Here is a 22,031-nt window from a genome sequence, read left to right as displayed (position 1 = left end):
AACGCGAATTAAATATTCGAATTTATAAAATCATTAATAAAAAAAGATACATCACGCATATATACCCATCTCTGCCAAACATAAACCGTAATTAATCTACCGTGTGTTAGTACCAAAAATTGCAAAACATCGTCAGGCAAGAAATCAAAAAATTAACTTATCGAAAGGAATCAAAAAAAGAAAAAAAGAGAGAAACAATAGGTAAAAGTAAACAGAAAGATGTGCTCTGTCTATCAACGACTCGACAACAGCTAGGTACTAGGAGATGCATACTGAATACCATCCAGCATTTTTTCACAAGGCTAATAAGTTTAACTAGTGACAAAGTAGTATTGATGACTGCAGCGATTCGACAGAAGCTTCCTTATCGTACGTGTATAATCAGACCAGATCTAATTAAATATATTAGAAAATAAGAGGCAGATTACAAATAAAAAGAAAAATTGCAAAGAACTTCAACTTCTGCGAAACGCGCGAGTCAACATTCTACAACATTGAATATCCGTATATACAATTCGTAGTGAACCTTGATCGACAACGACAGCATTTAAATCATTTGGGAGAAAATTTCAAATTATCATAGTAATCTTATTATGATTTGCTTTCGCGCGTATCAAGGTGCCACGTAAAATTGTAAAATGATTGTACTACACTCTCTTACCTCTTGGCAACGTATTGCTCCCGATTTCGAAGACGCTTTCCCTGGAAGGTGTACTGCGCGACCCGGGGCTATTCGGAGTTCCAGGATTGGAAGTGCTGGCGGAGTCTCTCCTCGAGAACACATCTGCGTCGCGACTCAAAGAATGTTTAAACTGCGATTCCGAGAGTCGCCTGTACGCACGAAAGAAAAACAAAACGACAAAATATCACTTCTATGTAAGCATTATAAATTAATTTTTGATGCGGATCAAAACGCAAATGTTTGAAAAAGAAAAAAAGAATATTCACATCTAAGACATCCGCGATATAAGAGTGTGCAAAATAAGTCGGAGACTATGAAGGCGAAATCAGTACTGGCAGTAAAAGGCAGGTGTTGGCAAGAAGCAAGGGGTGTCAGCCGTATGCAGTTCGATCGCAAGTATTTCGGGCTTGTTTATTTTTTGCAACGTGTATACGCTATTCTCAGGTGTCTTCGTGTGCGCATGGTGTTAAGCCAAAGTGGGCGAAATTAGGTTGATTGGCACAAACATGTACAGGTATAAATATGCGATCTAGTTTCTTTAACCTGCTCTGTGTCCAATTGCGATCTCTGTTTCATTTTTTTGCCTTCCCTACTACTTGTATCTCGGCTAACGGGCGCGTATTACACTACGTTTTATTACAAATCTCTTTCTGAACAATTGGACTCACGTAGTCATGGTCCGTGTTTCGACATAGCTCTCGTAGCTTGCACAGACAAGCATAAAAATTATCAACGTCGTCGTTAAAGTTAAAGATTCTTAAATAATTGATCAATCGTTAATAAAAGTCTTATCGAGAGCTCAATGTTAAGTCTCGATACATTTGTTAGATCCAAGCTGAAAATGATCAGAATATTCGCGCGCGCAATGTAATATAAGAACAGCGAGATCGCGTATATTTACCTAGATAACGGCTTATTAAGACCCCAAAAGGCTTGCGACGTTGGTTGAGAGCCGAGTCGGCTGAACAGTCTGCTACTCGGGAAACCACCGGGTCGATTGTCATCAACGTTGAGTCGTTGCGTCAAACTTCGCACTCTAGATAATAAGGTCGAAAATAGATTTTCGGCCGTCAATAACTCGAAACCATCGTCGTCGTCGTCCTCACCGGACGACAAGCTGTCAGCGTGCTCGGTTGACTGCCTAGACGGTCGCGAACTCCTCAACCGATGCATGTGTCTTTGCAACAGATCCTCGCTGTTGAAAAGACAAGATTAAAATGCACTCATTCGAATTTATAGAGCAGATTCGAGCTGACGCTGATGAGTATAATTGTACGTTCATACATACATAAATTTGATAGACTGTTTATCAGATTATTTGATAAACTGTATCCTTTACCCGTGCAACGAAGAGAAGGGAGATTCGTCCTCGCTAGCGTCTGATAGAAGAGAACTCATTCTTCTCGGTCTACCAAATCGGGATCTCGGCGGATTAGTGCTCGTCGGTGTACCGGTCTTGCTCTCCGGTTCCAAACTACCCGATCTAGGAGTGACATAACCGCCGCCCTCCACTGCGATAGGAATTATATACTCCCTAGGGCTCTTCCTGATCGGTTCCGGACCCACTGTTGAACCGAGAGCGCTGTCCGTGTCCGAATCGGCGGTCGATTGGCGCGATAGAGAGCCCGATCGCTGAGACATAGATTTCTGGAATATCGGTGGTTTAAGCGGCGGTGTAGTTGAGTGCTGCTCAGATCCCATCTCCACCTATGTTTTGCAAAAGCAAGAGTTAATTTCGTTATATAAATTTAAAAAAAATATGTGCTTGAAGAATCAAACCTGAATTGGTATAATTCTCTCTCTCGGCGGTGTAGCTTGATGTCCACCTTCCGGTTCTAAGCTCGCGCTCCTATTTGCGCGAGGCAACCCCACCGCGGCGACCGGAAATGCCACCTCCGATCTCTGCGTTCGCAGTTTCTGTGGCTGAAAAGCATCGATCTTAGCTTCTACCTCGGATTTAAACGCTACGGTTTCCGGCGGCTTAACCCCGGATAACATAATTTCGGCTTTGCTAGTTTTTCGCCTAGGCAACGTTGCGCTCTTTAATATTATCTCCATTTTACTCGACATCTTAGGTTCCTCCAATTGCGAATTTTTGATAGCAGCTGACGTGCTAGTTATCTATCAAAAAATAAATAAAAGGAAACAAAAAATCAAATACGAACCGATCCGTAATAGATAATCGATAGAATACGCTAACGATAGTGTTAATATCGCACTTACAGTTGCTTCCGGTGTCGCCGATTTGTCGTCGAATTTTGTGTCGATTGGCGTGGAGACGGAGACGGTGGCCGATCGCATGTCATTCGGTGCGACTTGTATCTTCAATCCGAGCTGTTTCTTGGAGTCCGAGCTTTGAGGAGATATTGGCGGCGAGCCGTTCAGCTTTCTTTGCATCGGAGGTTTACCGATCGCGCCGCTAATGATATCGATGGCGCGTTTCTTCGCTTCATCTTGTTTATTCAATCTATCGTCGGCGGTCGCGGCCTCTTGACCTCCTATCGTCTGCTTTTGTTCCGTTTCCTTCTCGCTCTTCTTGTCGGTTGGCACATCGATAATAACTTTAGACGCGCTGACCTTTGTGGGAGATGGTGTGGTTATGGAAGAGAGGCTAGCCTTCCGTTCAAAGGCTCGCTTTGCACCTCCCACGTTAACACCAGGAATAAATATCTTCTTAGGTTTCTCGTTTTCTGTGGTAGACGCCAGCTGATTAAATTTCTCGGCGGTCTCGAATATCTTTGAACGCCGTCTCTCGACGGGTTTAGGTGTGGGTGCACTTATCACTTCATTCGATAGCTCGGAGTCCAAAGAGAGAGCCTTCTCTTTGAGCTTCTTGAAGTCGTTCTCCGTTGGTTCAAATTGCAGCATATCTTGCGACAAATACGCTTCATTTTTTATACTTGTGTCATTTTCGTTTGGCACTTTTGATTCCAGGGCATCTGACTTCTTGTCAAGCGGCATCTCACTCGTTTTATTCGCGCTTTCCAAAGCAGTATCTGCTCCTTCGTATAAACTTTTGCTAGGAGACTTGGTATGCTTTTGTTGAGATTTATCTTCGTCATTGCTAATCTTTTGATTAATCTCATATATTTGCTGAACGTTCTCAGCGGACATTAGTTCGCCTGACTGTTCGCATTCGCTCATCAATGGTGTCTTACTCCTTTCCTTACTCGGCGATCTCTCTTTTGATTCTTCGATCAGCTCTAAGCAAGCCGCTGCGCCTTCCGCTCTATCAAAATCAACAGTCTTACTCATAGGAACAGTTTGAATAGCTGCAGACTCCATCTCCATCGCCTCTTCCTCCGATATAGAATTTGGAATTGGAGCCGAATGATGCCTAAAAAACAATATTTATCGACGTTATATTCTTTCAGTTAAATCTTAATCAGAAAGTAATTCCAAATATTTACCTCGACACAGATCTATACACTCTGGATTCTCTCTCATCCGGCTTCTCTTTCCTTCTGGACCTCTCTTTTCTCTTCACCCCCGCCGCACTCGTCTCGTCCATCGACGGTGTTGTCTCCAGCTTTCTCTTAGCATCCCCGGCGGCGGAAGACCTTGGTTCCTCCTCGAACAATTCCCTTATTCTTCTGTCGGAATTATTTTGATCAAGTTCCATCAAGCTACCAACCGAATGGCACCTGGTAGGTACTAGCGTTTCGGAAGACATATTATTTGCGACGTCTCCGCCCGCCTGCTGATCGCCCACCAGCAGTTTCTCGGCGCTAGCGGATTGTGGCACCAGTGAGAGCAACAGATCCAAACGTACAGGAGTCTGAGCCGCCAGATCTTCAGCGATATCGAGACAATTCTGCTCGTAGCCCTCGTTCACCCACCAGTGAGTGCAAATTTTCTCGATATCGGCGCGTCTGCCGGGACATACTGTGAGCATCTCCTTTATAAGTGGCGAGGCGGCTAAAGCAGGAGAAAATCAAAGTAAATAAAACAATCCAAACATAATAACCATCCATTTTATAAAAATTCCGCAAATCAAAAATAATTAATAAAAATTTTTTGCCCGAAACATACTAGCCTTTTCTAATTTTCTAAATCTAGAAATTAACGAATTTCTCGCTGTAGTTATTTTGTTATGTCCTTATTTACAGGGCATTACGTGTCTCAACACGCGTTCTATATGAGCATTATACTTACGAGATGGCTTCTTGGGCTCAAAGTAATCGGATTGAGAGATCTGTTTGACTAGTCGCTTGAAATTAGACCCGTCGAAGGGCATAGCACCGTAGACCAACGTATACAGCAGAACTCCTAGACTCCAGCAGTCCACTTCCGGTCCGTGATAAGGAGTTCCCTTCACGATTTCCGGACTCGCGTATAACGGACTGCCGCAAAATGTATTCAACAACCGTTGCTCGTCGAACACATTCGAGAGACCAAAGTCGGCTATCTTGGCATTCCCGACTTGATCCAACAAGATATTCTCGAGTTTCAAATCTCTGTGGCAGATTTTGTGTTTATGGCAATAAAAGACGGCAGTGGCGATCTGCCGGAATATTCTCCGAGCTTCGTGTTCGCTTAAAACCTTGCGTTCACTCAAATAGTCATACAATTCACCACCCGCTGCGTATTCCATCACTAACACCATCTTTTCTCTGTTTTCGAATACTGTAAGAATATATAACGAAATATAACGTTAACTCGAAGGATCTCGTTAAATCATATAAAGGATTGAAAAGCATAAGCGCTAATTTCCATCGAAATCAGTTAATTCTAATTATAATTTAATCGATTCTCTTTTCTATTAGCTCAATTCGTCAGCTGTCATGTAGCCAAAAAGGAGAATTTAATCGTGATCAGCTACTTGATGTGTAATGAAGATCACACTTATAAATCGTGATATGTTATCGTATTCCAAAATCTTACCCTCGTAAATATGAATGATGTTCGGATGTTGAACGCTCGACATGATCTGTATCTCTCTTCGTATTCTGATCAAATCGGCTTCCGTTTCTATTTTGCATTTCTTAATCGTCTTTATTGCCACCTCCTGACCAGTTTCCTTGTTTATTCCTAATTGCACCTTGCCGTAAGTGCCCTGTCCTAATTTCTTTATGATATCAAATCTGCAAGAGATATTTTGACGAAATTTAACGAGGTAAATAATCTGGCTGTTAATTTGTAATCTAATCATGAATTACATTGTTCAATTAATCGTTGTATCAAGCTTTATCTAACTTAAGCTATCATTAATTATAGACTCGGAAAATTATTCTAGTAATTTATTTATAACAGTTTTTATCAGAATCTTTCTTAATATAATTTTTTTTTTAAGTTGTGAAAACATCTTCGTACGCAAAAAAAGTAGATTACGCGACTCTTTCTTTGACTCTTAAATCAGACTAGCATTTACATCTACCTTTGTTTCAATTTCCGCTTGTGATTATGAAGCCGCACGCCACCCGTGCTCTCCATCCCTCCCATTATATTATGTATACTTGCTTCTCCGACAACCATCTTGTCTGCGTTTATCTGTGAAAAGAAAAACAAATGACAAATTCTAATATATTGTAAAAAGAAAAAAAATTTATCCTTATCTTATAATTGTTATAATCAAAGTAAACCTGGATATTTTTCTCAGCCAAACTTTTGTGCGGATCATACATTCTCTATTATATATATGACAATAATAATAATAAACTATTATGTAATGCACTAAGCGCGAAGGTTTCAAATTATACGTAACATATTACTTCTACATTTGACGTCTCGCTGTTGAAACTTATGTTAGAAACGACTTTGGAGTAAAATCCGTATGAATTTTCCGGCGAACGACCAACGGCATTTTGATTCCATCCCGAGCGACGAATTTCGAGACGCTAGCGTTTTTTTATTGAAACATGATTCTTTCTCATTCTATCTCTCCCTCTTTTTCTTCATTCTCTTTTTTTTTAGTCGCTTCCTGCCTCCCAGGCGGAACCGCCGGCGCGAACGCTCTCGTAAACGAGGATGACAACGATATAGAGACTAGCTATAGCCGTCAGAGTCTTACATTAGAAAATGAAGAAGGCGAGAGTGCGAGAAGGAAGAGAGAATGCGGTGAGTTTATTTCGGGCGTCGAAACACTAGTGTATGCCGACCCGTCGTCGGTAGGTTTCTTCTCTCTGCACTGTCTTCTGGTCCTCTCTACACGTACCGGAGACTCTTCACCGCTAATTTCCTAAATTCCTCGGGGAAATCCTTCAAAGAAACCTCCACACACTTTCAAACTCTCTGTTCACGAAACACATTCCAATTAAATATAATCCAATTAAATATAATATACTCCAATTAAGTATAATAACCGTTTGAATTTTCAATCAATTTTATGTATATAAAAATGATAAGAATTATATGTATCTCATATGATAAATTCAATATAAGAAAATAATAAAGTATAGAAAAAATTAGTAAAAAATCAGCGAGATACTATTATACATAGAATATTTAATTTAAGGAAAAAAATAGAAAATCGTAAAAGTAAAATTTTCCCTAAAGAAGAGAGAGCGATCTGGGATCGCTCGCGCTTCATTTCGTTATTTCGCTGTTGCAAGTTATTATAATATGAGACGGTTTCACGATGTATGATGCCAGTTTGTTCAATATACACGTTAACAAACTCAAGTGACTCTAAATAACTCAGCTCCTACCGCACGTGACTATCATGCTACGAAACTGTCGTTAATCTCATTCCGGGACGATTAATGGAACGTAATTGTTACCCGACATCAGTACGAACGATCGCCAACGATCTTTCTCTCTCCCTCTCTCGTTGTCTCCTACGGAAATTTTTCATCACCAAAATAGCTAAGCGCCCTCGTGGCGCATAAATTACGCCACGATTTCGTCAATGCGCGACAGTTCGTTCGCCAACGAAATAAATCACGAGCACGAATATACGTTTCCGAAGCTCTTGAACAAACTTTGCCAGAGACGTATCCATTGACCAATTCGCATAGCCTTCTCCGCAAAAATATCAAAAATATCGATATAGTTTCCGGGTTTTATTAACGCGATTATTATTATTATTACACATATTAAATTACAGAAATGAAAACGAATAATGAACTCGCATACTTAGCGCGATAATAAGATATTTTTCATTCTTCGAAATTGTATGAGATAATAAAATATTCGATTCCTCTCCTTATCTCGATTTTGAGGAAAAATTATTTTTTATCCAAATAAATTACACACACTGCAATTTTCGCGGTATTGACGGACGGTGCATTCTGTGCACCGAGAGGCGACGACGAGCCGCGTCTGGATGGCGACGTCGTTGTACGGATCAGACAAGGTCCACGTCCGAAAGAAAATAATTCTCCACTTGAGCGGACTACCCGAGCTCTCTGTTCTTTCTCTCTCTCTCTCTCTCTTTCTCTGGGACGTCCCTGCGAGACAACGATAGCTCGTCGCCTGGCTATTAATGCACCGCAATATGGATAACGGCTGACTTAAACGCGGCGCCCGTGCTTAGGTTCAGGCGCCTGAACGAAGCGATGTACGTCAACCATATCCCTTTCCTCTCGCCTTGTCCACGTGCGAGAGTAACAGCGGCTGCTCCCCTCGGGTGAATGAAACCGAAAAGGCGACGTCGCGACGCGACGTGACATGGTCCTGCCCCTTTCTTCCGCGATTCAGAACATCTTGCCGACTACGGTTAAGATACCGAGACCTTTACTCATAATCAAAATACCACAGATATTGAGATTCCACGTTTTGTTTGCGATAATCGACGATGAACAAAAAAAATGCAATATATTTTCTGTCATTTAGATAAAATAAGTATTCATTTCGCGCGTAACGATTTCTATCCCTGCTATTTCTTGTGCTTTTTATACATCTCGTATCACAACAGTTTTATATAGTCTTCACAAATCCAATGAAAGGCTTAAAGCCATATAAAATCGAAGAAATTTTTTTCGGGTATCTATAAGTTTACTAGCATAGTGTTCAACGTATATAAATTAGATTAGCAATGTGTAAAATGGAATAATACAAAGGTATTGTTTATAAAAAAAGAATTATTTTTTTATTAAAAAAAAAAACATTACGAGATCGTAAAAAAATACTTGAATTTCCTAGGTTTTCCCAGAGAGTAAAACTACCGTTTTCTACACACAGAAAAATATTATTCTATTGCTAAGTAAAATGATTACTCAGTTTACTTTACTTCTCTTAAGTAACAGTTATCTTTAACAAAGAATATTTTCTTAATAATAGTCTTAAAATAGACTTGTCACAAATTTTAGAAATATTCATTATCACATATACTGGTATATAAATTAGATTAGCAATGTGTAAAATGGAATAATACAAAGGTATTGTTTAAAAAAATTATTATTTTTTTATTAAAAAAAAAAACATTACGAGATCGTAAAAAAATACTTGAATTTCCTAGGTTTTCCCAGAGAGTAAAACTACCGTTAACTTTTGAAATACTTGAAACAAGTAATATTTACTTGTATATAGTATGTATTTTTCTGTGTGTAGCTTTAATTATATACACTATCAGTTCGGAGATATCTTACATATATACATAAATTTTTATGTTAAACGATTTATACATCTTACATCATCGCTATTGTTACTTGACAGATGTTCTGTCTGCGAGAAAGATTTTTGCCATTCATATATTTAAAAAAAAAAAAAAAATCATTCGTAGATCTCATCTCGAAACATTATCTCGACTGTCGCCGACGTATGTACATACGTACAACTTTTCTAGGACGAGATGAATATCGATATGAATATCGCGGTTTCGAAGGTTTCAAAGACCATCCCTTGCATTGAGAAAATGGAACGTGTTCCGGCGCTATCTCTGCCGCGCCTACATATTTCAGAACTTGTCGCATTCATGTCGTTCCCAAGTATAATTTCCTCTTTCGCATCTCCTTGCGTTCCGCTTGTCAAAAGTAACGAGAGAGTCGCTCGTTAACGCGGATCTTCCGGAGACTCGTCGCTGATACGAGCAGCCGATGGACGATTTTATTTCCATCATGCATCGATGCGTCTTCGAAAAAGTGTCGTAGAACGTTCCGAGCAAACCGCGTTCTTCAAGGAAACGTCGCGGTTAAATATCTCGCGATTGTCTTTTTCACGCATGAACGAACACTGTCTCGCAAATCGATTACTTTTGCTCCCGAATAATCACAGAAAAGATTGTAATAAGCATTGTTTTTTGCGCTTATTTGTCCTAAATCGCGCAGAAAAAAAAAAAAGGTTATCACTGATAAAGCGAACCGAAGAGGTCTTTTAATCGGAGTAAGATATGACTTAAGAGATGATGCCTCATCCAAGAGCGCGAGATTGTAACAATTCAGCGAAAATTCTCCACAGAAAGATTTTCAAAATAAGAGCAAGTCTATTTATTTTATTTTTTATATACAATATAAAAGGCACGAATTTCTTTTTTTTACTCTTGAACATCTTTCAAAGATTCCTCTATCGATGATTCGCACAAATTATACATAAAAATCGATGCTGATCCGACACTAGATATAATATATTCCCAGATACGTGCAACCGGTTAACGTTGGATTAATCGGTAATATTCTTAATAAACTGGGCAGCAAATATAAATGCGTCACGACCAAGAGGACGGGGGAGGCGAGGGAAGGTAGTACTGAAGAAGTGAAAGCAATTATTTGCGTCCCCGCCGAGATTGGCAGCCTCGCTCCGCTCCCGATACAATCCCGATCGGTCGCCTGCTCGCGTTTACGATATTTTTAGCGGGACGCGTATATCCGCGTGTAGATAGCAGCAACCTCAAAGAAGGGACTGATGTCCCTCTAACGACTTTCCCGTCTTCTTCTCGATCTTACGCACTCTCTCCGATCCATTTCCTCGTGCATTTGCAATTTTATATATTGCAATTTGAATTTTCTTTTTCATTGTTCGATTTTATTCCATCCGATTCGAATAATAATCACGATAAAATATGTACTTTTATGGAAAAACACATTCGCGTTATCTTCTCATTAATCACAATTTGTAAATATCAAATCTCTTCTTATTGATATCATTAATGATTGAAAAAAATAAATTCTTGTGGAACATTTAATTGGTATATTTTTTTACATATAAAAGCAACTTATACTGCAATTATCGTGAAATTCTGATTCACGCTATTCCTTACAATAAAATCGCCATCGGTTTCGTCAGGGATGACTAACGCTACGGATTTACCGTTCGATTAACACGGTCAATCGTACAATGCTCCCACTCCCTCTATCTCTTTATCTCTCTCTCTCTCTCTCTCTGTCTTTGTCTTTCCGGTGAAGGTCAATCCACTGAATCGTGACGTGTTTAAGGATGTACATAGAAAACCGTGACGTCACGGTACGCGTTAGATCGATGCCATCGTGATTCACATCGGTATTATTAAGCGTCGTTATTCTCGGTGACGACGCGTGTTCAAAAACGGTCTGGACGGTCACCGCGGAATCGGCGAGCGGTCTCGCGAGATGCTTTCGCCGGGATGAGCTTTCGGATGCTGCGACCGTCGCGGATTCGTTCGAACTTTGCAATTCTGAGATGCGGGTTGAAGGATCTATTCGATGTTATTGACATTATCGCAATTGAAAACGAAATGTGCGTACATTCGAGAGATTTCGGAATACAGAGACAAGATCCAAAAACCGTTATATGATAGAACGATCGTGCACATTCGGTAGTATTGAGAGGATACATTATACGTGTACCGATAAATCGTACATCCAAGATGTATCAAACTTTCTTCGCGCGATGCTCGACAGCGGAGGAACCATTTAACTTAAAGAATCCGACTGTCAATCGGGTCAAATGAAACGTGCGTCCGTATACGCCTGTGCAAACATACATACAGACACACACACGTATACAAAACATGTATTGTTGCACGGTATGTAGGTTCCTGTCGGACGAAAATAGCGTCCTCGAAGAAATATCTTTCCGATAAACCATTTACGGGAAAGTTCAGGCGCTCTTCAACTTGCGACTATCTACGTGTGTACGAGTATGTGCGTGTGCGTGTCGTCCTCGTGACGACAATAAGCACGCTCCTCTTTTATCGTTGGGTAATCGCGCGACGCCCACGATAGCAAGAAATCGAAAACTCTCGCGAGGGTGTACATGCGTGTCTATCGGCAATATAAGTTGTGCGTGCAATAAAATTCTTATCTCGTTTCCTAATTAATAATAATTTTACGCAATAGTGCGTACACACATTATAATTAAAATGTACCAAGTATATTTTTACACAACGCTCTCTATCTCATCGTATTTAAAAATGTTACATTGTTATTTACTTCAATTATTAAACATTTAAAAAAAGAAACATGATATTGCGCAATAATTGTTGCTTTCCTAGATATATCTCTGTACTCGAGATGGTGGCAGTGTATGTTTGTATTCTGGAGCAAGAAAGATGGAAGAGAGAAAGTATATAAATGATAAAATTGCGCCTTGGCTTGTAACTGTTTTGCATCACAGATGTATGGAAGAATCTTATTAATATATCCTTTCCTCGAATATTCACTGCAAATTTAACTTCCTCAACTGTCTTCTATATTCTCCCCATCCATTTCCAAATTTCCCCATCTGTTCCATTTTCTGATTATTTTCAGTAATAATCTCAATATTTGCATTATCTCAAATGTTACCTGCGTGTATCTTGGATTTATTTCAAACTAACTAGAAAACCAAACATCAGATTTTTCTACCTGGAAAATAACATAGAGTAAAGACATGCATTATTTTACATAAAATCATTATAGAATCACTGTTGATTGCTCGAGATACTTTTCCTGTTTTTATAAACAAGCTAATAAATTCTCAGAAAATTATAGTTTATCTGAATATTAAGTATTTGATTATATCGATGATTTTGTAAGCAAATAGATAGAGAGACTAATATATTTTAAAATATTATTCTCAAATTTTTTTTAACCAACTGGATATCTACGTATTTCTCTCTCTCTCTCTCTCTCTCTCTCTCTCTCTCTCTCTCTCAATTTACATTAACACATTTTACACTTTTCTTATTTTTCTAATTACTTTAAATATTTTACTCATACCTTTCTAGTCTTTTCTTAATTATTGTTCAACGTCAGACTTTTTCTGCATTTTCTGACCGTTTTCAATTCCCTTATTCGTATAATCCCCCAATTATGAATTTGCTTGACTTTCGCGTTATCATAACTTTCTAGACTCTATAGCAACGTCATTTCTCCCTCTCTCTCTCTCTCTCTTTCTCACTCCGCGATTGCAATATAATGATTCGTCGCGAACGTCGCTCGCCCACGACGACGACGTACAGCTCTGAATGGGAATCGTCGAGGAAGACGCACACGCACGCACACGCTCCCGCCGGCCGCGACAGGCCGGCTAAAAATAGCGGGAATTCGTACCTTACGATGTGAACTCTGGAGCGCGGATAATCCTTTCTCTCTCTTTCTCTCTGTCCTTCCTCCGTTTCATCCGATCGTCTGTCCGTCCGTCTTCGCGGTCCTCGAGGAAGTATCCCGATCCGCCAGCGAGCGTATTTCGTCACACACGCCAGAGAGCGAGCCCAACAATTTGTCAGCCGCCGGTCACACGGCGATGTCCTTCGCGCTTTCCTGAGCAGTCGCGAAACGCACGGCACGTTTCCACTTCATTTTACCAAACACCCTCCGCGAGACGACGATGACGACGACGACACGACGGCGCGCAGCTCGAACGTTGCCATCGTCTTTATTTACTAATTTTGGACGTGAACCGTCGCCGGGAGCGGGCGAACGCACATAGACCAGTACGCCGATAACGACGCCGCATCGTCGCCGGTGATAGTCGATGGTACTAATTCGTCGCGTGCTCCGCCAATCAAAACGCTCGAGCCGAGCATAGACAACAGCAGACAAGACGAGTAGACTCTTCGTGAAAACGAGTTTCATGAAAAGCACGCTTGATACTTACATAAATAATTGATTTAATAACGAGTTAATCATCTTGTCTACCATTTTCTATGGTCCATGCTGGACTGTGCACTGAATCTAACCTGAGTAACCTGAGAAACCTGAGAAACCTGGGAAACAAGATAAGCGGAAACGATAAACAGAGTTAAAACAAGGGAATGGAGCGGGCGAACGCACATAGACCAGTACGCCGATAACGACGCCGCATCGTCGCCGGTGATAGTCGATGGTACTAATTCGTCGCGTGCTCCGCCAATCAAAACGCTCGAGCCGAGCATAGACAACAGCAGACAAGACGAGTAGACTCTTCGTGAAAACGAGTTTCATGAAAAGCACGCTTATAAATAATATAAATAATTGATTTAATAACGAGTTAATCATCTTGTCTACCATTTTCTATGGTCCATGCTGGACTGTGCACTGAATCTAACCTGAGAAACCTGAGAAACCTGAGAAACCTGAGAAACCTGAGAAACAAGATAAGCGGAAACGATAAACAGAGTTAAAACAAGGGAATTAAATATCTCAGTTGCATCGAATATTATTGTAATTTACTCATATTCAAGTCCAAGGACAAAAGACGGTGAAACAAACTTTTACGTTTACGTTACGATTCCAAAATGGAATCTATACATCCTGATGAAAAGCTTAATGAAACTTTTGACGATCGTATTCAGGTGTGTTTACTCGTTTAATGTTAGCACACTCACCAAAATGATCGTTTATATAAGTATCTTACACACATGCACACACATATATACTTTTTATAATTTTATATCAAGCTATTTATGTATATGAAATTATGCGATGTATTTCAGGAAGCCTATGATGCAATAAGAAATGGAATCAAAGCTGCTAATAATTTGCCTGCTGGAGACAACTTCAACTATTATGTTTGCTTTCCAAGTTTTAATGAGGCAAGGACTAAAGATTTAAAGAGGATATTGGCTACAATGCAGATGATAATAAAAACAGCAGGAGGTTCCAGCAATATTGAAAGCGCAGATGTTGATGATAAGTTCGACCTTTTACAAGAGATAAATGATCATCTGCTTGACCAAGCTGTGAGCATTGCAAACTTACATGTCAATTTCTGTTTCTTTATATGGTAAACTAAGTTCTTCAATTAATTTTTTTTACTATAGAATATATTAATGGATGAAGAGAGTGGTATTCTACGAAATCCTCAAGTTGAGTTGGTTGTATCACAAATGCCAAAACCGATAATGAATGGCAGTTGGAACATGAGGACTGATCGTACTAACGAAGGCTCAGACAGTTCCAAGAAAATACGATTACTGGGTGGAAAAAATATACAGAGACCACAATTAATGTTTAAGGATAAGATCAACAATAATAGCTCGAAGCCATGGATGCCTCGAATTAAGGAGAAACCGAATATGAGGGAACCTTTGGCTCTTTATGTCACAGAAGGCGAATGCGGCGAGGTCTATAATCATCCTTACGAATTTGAGCTGGATAATTTTAATTTGCCCGAATGCCAATTGAAGAAGAGCGTACCTGTACAATACAAGTCACTGGAAAGCACCGAATTCAAATTGATCGAGAAACCGTCTGACATCGAGATTCTCCTGAAGGATCTGAAAAATCAGAAAGAGATAGCTATAGATTTGGAACATCACTCTTACAGAACATTTCAAGGCATAACTTGCCTTATGCAAATATCGACAGTGAATACCGATTACTTGATCGATACCTTGGCTCTGCGGTCAGAATTGCATCAACTCAATGAAATCTTTACAAAATCTACAATCTTGAAGATTTTTCATGGTGCCGACATGGACATTATGTGGCTTCAAAGGGACTTGTCGCTATACGTAGTGAACATGTTTGACACTCATCAAGCTGCGAAACAGCTCAATTTGCCCTATCTCAGTTTGGCCTATTTGTTAAATAAATATTGTGGCATAAATCCCAATAAACACTTTCAATTGGCCGATTGGCGTATGAGACCTTTACCGGCAGAATTGATAAAGTATGCTAGGGAGGATACACATTATCTACTTCACATAAAAGATATGTTGAAGAATGAATTGATCGAGATGGCTAACGGCAAGAGTAATATCCTGAAGGCCGTGTACGACCGGAGCACCGACCTTTGCAAACAAACGTATGTGAAACCGATCTGGACAAAAGAGAGTTGCATGAACATTTACAGGAAGAGTCAGAAATCGTTTAATAACAAACAGATGTACGCATTGCTCGAGTTGCACAAGTGGCGAGATATCACCGCGAGAGAGGAGGATGACAGTATCGGCTATGTGTTGCCAAATCACATGCTGCTCAATATAGCCGAGACGTTGCCGCGCGAAATGCAGGGCATTCTAGCATGTTGCAATCCGATACCACCGTTGGTGCGGCAAAACGTACTGAAACTCCACAAGATAGTGCTGAAGGCCAGAGAGCAGCCTCTTGTAATGTCTGTTCCAGAACAAGATATTCGGCAGAGATCAACGCAACAGAGTCACGCGGTAGATTCCGGGATGTCGTTGTATACGCCACATGATATACCAAGTGATACTGAAGCAAGAGCAAATTTACCCTGTCTTCTGGATAAAGATAACTCGTCACAACAATCGAAGATGAACCAGCATCAAACGGTGAAACACAGTATCACACTATTTGATACACCGGTTACATCAGAGGTAAAATGATAACAATAGCAATTAATAAGATTACAATATATCTCTTTATAGTTTTATGAAATATGAGTTTTATATTTATAAAATATTTTAATAATATATTGAAGATATAAAAAGTATTTGTACATTTATAAGTTATATATAAATATTTTCATTAAAATAACGCAAAGTTACACTTCTTAATTCAGGACGAAGAAACAAAAGATAGCAATGGCAAGAAAAAGGCCATATTTATAAGTCCATATATGAGATATAAGTGTGTGATACCAATGATAGTGCATCACGAAACAAAAGAACGAGAGAAACAGCAAAAGGAAAACGAAAAAAAAGAAGAAGAAATGCGTTCGACTGTAAATGTCGAAGAGCAACACATAGATGAGACTGAGATTAATGAGAGTAAAAGTAGAGTTTATGAACACTTTAAACAAATATGTAAAACTACGAATAAGGAAGTTGCAGCCTTGCCCAAGAAGAAGAAGAAGAAGAAGAAGTCATGTAATCAATTAACCTTAGGTCAAATGCATGGCAGAAAAAGAAAGAGAGAATCTGATATTAAAAATGAGATTCAAGTGAAGAGAAATAATGACTTTTCTACACCGACACCGCCTTTGGATATCAAAGTTATGCACATGCCTAAAAAAATAAAACGAGAAGTACAAGAAACAAGCAAAGAGGGGAAAACTCACAATAATAATTCTGAAATAGTTACATCGATAAGGTAAGATTTAGTTTTATTTAGAGAAAGTATACTATATGTAATACATTCAAAGTGCTAATTGTTTTCCTAATCTGGCGACAGGGCTAGGAAAAAGAATGACAAGAAAAAAAATCAACAAATGCTGAAGACACAGGGCATGTTACCGTCGGAGAAATTCAATTACAAAGCAGTAGACTTCAGCAGTTTCCAAGGTGGCAGTACAGGAAGTAGTACGAGTCAGACACAATTCCAGCAACCTAGAGTAAGTAAATATATACTATTTTACCTTTTTATAAATAGGTATTAATATTTAAAATGTACTCAATGTGGAAATCTTTCAGCAAAAGAAAAAGGATAAATGGAAGAATATAAAGAAACAAAAATTTAATATATAAATTGTGTTTTCAAACACAGCTTTCCTTTTGATGTTTCATCAAATTATCTTTGAAAAGAAGAGAATACTGAGACGATGATAGAAAGATTTTCAAATATCACTTTTTAAGATTATGTGCTAAAAATTAATATTTTTCGTTAATGTTGACAAATTTTTGATAAAATTTTGTCACATTTTCTAAAACATTAAAGATAAACTCGGAAATGGAATTCTGGAATCTGGATTCTGAAAGTATAAAAAATGTTCATTCTTCAACTTTTTTTGTAATGTACAGATGGTATATCTGTAAAAAGCATCTGTAAATATGAATGTTATGCATTTTTATGCAAATAAAGTTTGCAAAAAATTCAATATATATATATAATATGATTATATCCTTATAACCACATCTATACTAGAAATATTTTGCACAATTACCTTTGATTAATAAAATGAAGAGAGAGAGAGAGTAGATTTGGATCATTATTTTTTGCATTACAATAAAAAAAAATATTAATACTTGATAAATATTAAGATTCCTAGTGATTATGCGTTTATTCTACAAAGGAATTAAAAGATATAATGGATAAAACATCTTTTAATTCCACTTGACATGATATTTTTAGTATTACCAAGATTATGTAGTCCTGAGATTAACTGCTTATATCTGTTTAGTTGAACTCTGTTATTAGATAAGCCAATTCTCTCTCTTCTTTTTATGGGGCTATCTAAGTAGTTATGTCTTCTTATGTAATAAATTATGATTACGTCTTGATGAATCTATTGATTGGTCAAAAGGCTACATAAATATATCAGTCAAGTATGCGCTAGTGCGTGACGATGACGTCCATCGTTCTTGTGTTTGCCGTTCTGTGGCAATATTTTAACATCAGGGAGTGTTCTTGCCTATGGCAACTGCATGCAACGAATATAACTCGGCCACTTCAGGATGCATTAAACAGAACGATACATGTTGCTGAAGGAGCTGCAACACCTCTCTTTAACGAGACTACCCTGATGGATTTCACATACACCGTTCATGTAGGAATCAACTCTAGCGAACTGGAATCCGCTGGAAACTCGTCGCGAGTTGCGCAAGTGGACTGCTTAGGATTGGGAAAGACGGTCGCAAAGACTCTAGAGAGTTTCTTCAGGAGCAAACCTAACGGTAGTTATGCACTGGACGTGCGATTTTTTCTCTCCTCCAGGAGGCAACCGCGTCGCGTGGAAGTGGTATTAGGCGAGCAGTTCGGCTTGGAGTGGACGGATTTCAGGATAGAACGTAGAACGTTGATAATAGTACACGGTTTCCTATCGCACGGCAATGAGACATGGATCAGCGATATGGAAAGGGCGCTACTCCAATGGGTAAGGATCCAACGGTTGCATTTTGTCTCTCTTTTTCGGATAGAGTCGTTCATTTTTTCACGAAATTATGTGACACAGGGTGACGTTAACGTGGTGGTCGTAGATTGGAGCGCTGGCAGTAATACGTGGAATTATTATAAGGCGGCGGTCAACACCAGAATAGTGGGATATCAGATATCAAAGTATGTAACTTTGGCCAGATAACAGGTCAAAGTTCGAAAGACGTCTAAAGTTTTGGAAAGATTCGACAAATACCTTGATGATTCGTTAAAAATTAATATCTTGAATTGATCCTTGATAAAAAAAGGAACTGAAAAATTCTTTAGATACATCTACGATAATCCTTTCGACGACTTTTCAAGACGATATACTTCAAACGACTTTCGTGCGAACGACCATGTTGCCCGGGTCAGAGCAATTTCTGTTTGCTTTTTAACGTTAGTCTATTCACCCAAAGATTTATAGAGCACGTGACGAACGCTACAATCAGCAACGAAGGATCGGACACGAGTAATTGGGGCCCCTTACATCTAATAGGGCACAGTCTCGGAGCTCACATCTGCGGAATGGCCGCGAAGGAGCTGAAAAAGCGACGGAGCAGATGGACGGTGCGGAGGATTACCGGTCTGGACCCGGCGCAGCCGTGCTTCCGCAACGCCGACCCATCCGTTCATTTGCATAAAAATGACGCTCCGTTCGTCGATGTGATACATACAAACGGCAAATTACTCACAAGTCTAGGTCTCGGCTTACCCGAGGTTATAGGTAGCACATTATATAAAAGAAGAAATGTAGCTCTTATCGCGCATTTTCTCCTTCTTTAATGAATTCTTTGAGCAATTTTTGGAATTGTACTTCTTGAAAATTCTTTTAATTCCCATTCATATAATTCTTCTTTCAACCGATATCTTCGTACATAGGTCATATTGATTTCTATCCCAACGGTGGTAAAACACAACCTGGCTGCGCGAGGACGGAGCCATCATACTTCGATTACTTGCCGATCTCTACAACCGGTTAGTACTGAAAGTGAAACGCCTTATTTAGCTGATCTAAGGAATGGGAAGTAAAGTTTTTTATCGCACTTTCACAGCGATACAAAAAGCGATATGTAGCCACGGACGTTCCTACGTTTACCTCACGGAATCTTTAGCATCTGCTGCTACGCGCAATTGCAGTTTCTGGGCACATTATTGGGATTTGACGTATAGGCATCTCTCGCAAATAATCGCCGAACCATGTGACGCTAATGTCTGCACGGAGATGGGTATTAGAGCAGAGATGTACAATCACCGCGGGACCTTTTTCGTGGCTACCGCTAGCACTCATCCGTTTTGCGGTAAATATTATTTCTTGCGTCAAATAATACAATTCATATTTCGTGTGACATTATCTTGTTACAGCCAACAGCACTGATATTACTGAGGAGGTAAAGAGGCAATTGCGACAGGATCATTCCGGTGAGATAATGGATTGATTGACAATATATCAATAGACAACTTAGGTATCTGTAAATAAATGCGTTGTTAGCACATACTGTATTGCGCACATAGTACATTTAAATAGCTTCTTATATCTAGATATTTACAATTGAATGCGTTTGCATGATACAAATACTATATACAATTTTCCGTGTTTCTTCCTCTCTCTCTCTCTCTCTCTCTCTCTCTCTCTCTCTCTCTTACGTCTTACATAGTTTCGACGTTCACTGTTCCAAACGCTTATTATTCTCGTATGTGCATATTCAAATTCTTAATAAATTACAAAAAAAACACCTGATATAATCTTAATTCTTAAAATGAGATGTGGTACACACATATACAACGTGCTGGAAAAGTGATGTTTTCTAAAGACTTGGAAATATATCGATAGCTCTGAAGAATAAAATTATACAGGGAGTACAAAATAAGTGATCATAATCACTATATAGGCAGATATAAATATGCCAGCTATTTGTATCAACTTCATATTAATGAGATATAGCTTCAATTTTTAATAATATTTTTTAATTAAATCTTCAAAAATGCACCATTGATCTCTAACAATAGATAGGATGCGCGATGAATTATAAAGTGCAATGTCAGATTTAATGAAAGATCGATCTCTCCTTGAGAACGATATAAATAAACGAGCATTAATTATATAACGTAATAAAAATGATAAATACGTCATATACGCAAATAGTAGCAATTAAAATATTTCCACTAGTAGGCGGACGCATTCCGTCTCAAACATGGTGGTAACTGCTATTTGGTATTAATTCTTATGTTTGTCGTTGTTATTGTATGAGCTTACAGTCGAAGTATGCTCGATTTCTACACGTAAAAAGTAATCGTCGCGTGTAATGCTCTATATTGGCACATTATAACACTCTTACCTAGTTCTGCAAAACCGGATGGAAGATTTAAGTAAGAGGACTCGCGTGGAACTTGTGAACGTTAACACCGAGATGATTATTCGATGATACGATAATTATTTCGCGTCTATTAATGTATGACTTGCACGTAAGTGGCTGGGAATATGCCGGTGCGACCTCTACATTCGCCTATCCACCAGCCGTCCGCCTGTTTCTGATGGACGGTTATCAAGTCACCCGGATTGAGACTGAGCTCGTCGTTTAAATTCGCCGAGTACTGATAGATTGCTCGACATTGCTCCGCGTGTTCAGTCTTGGCTGTCGTCACCACCTCCGCACTATCGACCGTTTCCTGATTGTTGTTGTCCTCCGAGTGACTGCTAAATTCGTCAAAATCACTGAAGTCATCTTCGTCCGGCGGATTTTCGGAATTACCGTCGCCAGCCGTCCGATCAACCCAATCGCGTGTCTGATCGGCATCCTGATCCTTCGTCAGATGTATTTCGAGCTCGTCATCATCGTCTTGAATCTCAAAGGATTCATTCTTTGCCCAAGAAGGAACCTGCAAGGAATGTGGACAACCATCGTGATTTGTTTCGCGTTCTTTTATTAAGCGTAATTTTAATATTTAATTATTAAAATAAAATTCAGCATTAAATGACTACACTTTCACTCTCTGCGAACTTTATTTTTATTCTGATATACGACTTGCTTACCTTAAGAACACTTTGCTGCAAACCCTGTTTGTCTCTCGAAACTAGGATATGGTCCGATAAGGGATGTTTGGATCGTTTGCTGCCTTCTACTTCCGCGAGCGTACCACCGACCTTATATCTGGCCGCCTCCAAGTACAGCAACATGGAACGCATCTGCGACAAGATACAACAATTAATTCGCGCATCTGTTTAGCTAGTACGAAATAATTCCAAATTCCAACTCTTAAATTCGTAGTTGACGCGA

At 39.3% G+C, this 22,031-nt stretch overlaps 3 protein-coding genes across 7 annotated transcripts in view; 1 reads left to right on the top strand and 2 right to left on the bottom strand.

Annotated features, from left to right (window-relative positions):
- LOC115241669 overlaps positions 1-14,174 on the bottom strand; it is a 24,755-nt gene extending 10,581 nt beyond the window's left edge. Inside the window, exons 1-12 of one of the 3 annotated variants that reach the window (XM_029817536.1) lie at positions 14,055-14,174; positions 13,069-13,697; positions 6,060-6,172; positions 5,567-5,766; positions 4,838-5,308; positions 4,093-4,600; positions 2,906-4,019; positions 2,462-2,803; positions 2,022-2,389; positions 1,584-1,877; positions 1,351-1,386; positions 662-831 (exon numbers count right to left, since the gene is read on the bottom strand). In XM_029817536.1, coding sequence (XP_029673396.1) covers positions 662-831; positions 1,351-1,386; positions 1,584-1,877; positions 2,022-2,389; positions 2,462-2,803; positions 2,906-4,019; positions 4,093-4,600; positions 4,838-5,308; positions 5,567-5,766; positions 6,060-6,157 — 3,601 coding nt within the window. In that variant the 5' untranslated portion in view covers positions 6,158-6,172; positions 13,069-13,697; positions 14,055-14,174. Of the gene's footprint in view, positions 1-661; positions 832-1,350; positions 1,387-1,583; positions 1,878-2,021; positions 2,390-2,461; positions 2,804-2,905; positions 4,020-4,092; positions 4,601-4,837; positions 5,309-5,566; positions 5,767-6,059; positions 6,173-6,692; positions 6,974-13,068; positions 13,698-14,045 lie in introns of those variants that run through there. The other 2 variants (XM_029817538.1, XM_029817537.1) reach the window with 2 other exon arrangements.
- Positions 14,000-20,337, top strand: LOC115241675 (exosome component 10). The gene is made up of 10 exons (XM_029817548.1): positions 14,000-14,291; positions 14,433-14,678; positions 14,760-16,280; positions 16,466-16,995; positions 17,077-17,129; positions 18,393-18,715; positions 18,794-18,897; positions 19,173-19,480; positions 19,636-19,731; positions 19,809-20,337. Exons 1-10 carry the CDS (start codon positions 14,235-14,237, stop codon positions 20,129-20,131), a joined length of 3,561 nt encoding a protein of 1,186 aa, XP_029673408.1. The 5' UTR covers positions 14,000-14,234; the 3' UTR covers positions 20,132-20,337.
- Positions 20,222-22,031, bottom strand: part of LOC115241670 — a 20,250-nt gene continuing 18,440 nt past the window's right edge. For all 3 annotated transcript variants that reach the window (XM_029817541.1, XM_029817542.1, XM_029817539.1), the window contains 2 exons: positions 21,788-21,940; positions 20,222-21,633 (listed from right to left, as the gene is read on the bottom strand). In XM_029817541.1, coding sequence (XP_029673401.1) covers positions 21,202-21,633; positions 21,788-21,940 — 585 coding nt within the window. In that variant the 3' untranslated portion in view covers positions 20,222-21,201. The remainder of the gene's footprint in view (positions 21,634-21,787; positions 21,941-22,031) is intronic.

The sequence above is a fragment of the Formica exsecta genome, unplaced genomic scaffold (genome assembly GCF_003651465.1).
Source record: "Formica exsecta isolate Colony F162 unplaced genomic scaffold, ASM365146v1 scaffold501, whole genome shotgun sequence".
Classification (NCBI taxonomy): domain Eukaryota; kingdom Metazoa; phylum Arthropoda; class Insecta; order Hymenoptera; family Formicidae; genus Formica; species Formica exsecta.
Note: the sequence above shows the minus strand (reverse complement) of the source record. Positions and strands in the feature narration are given on the sequence as shown.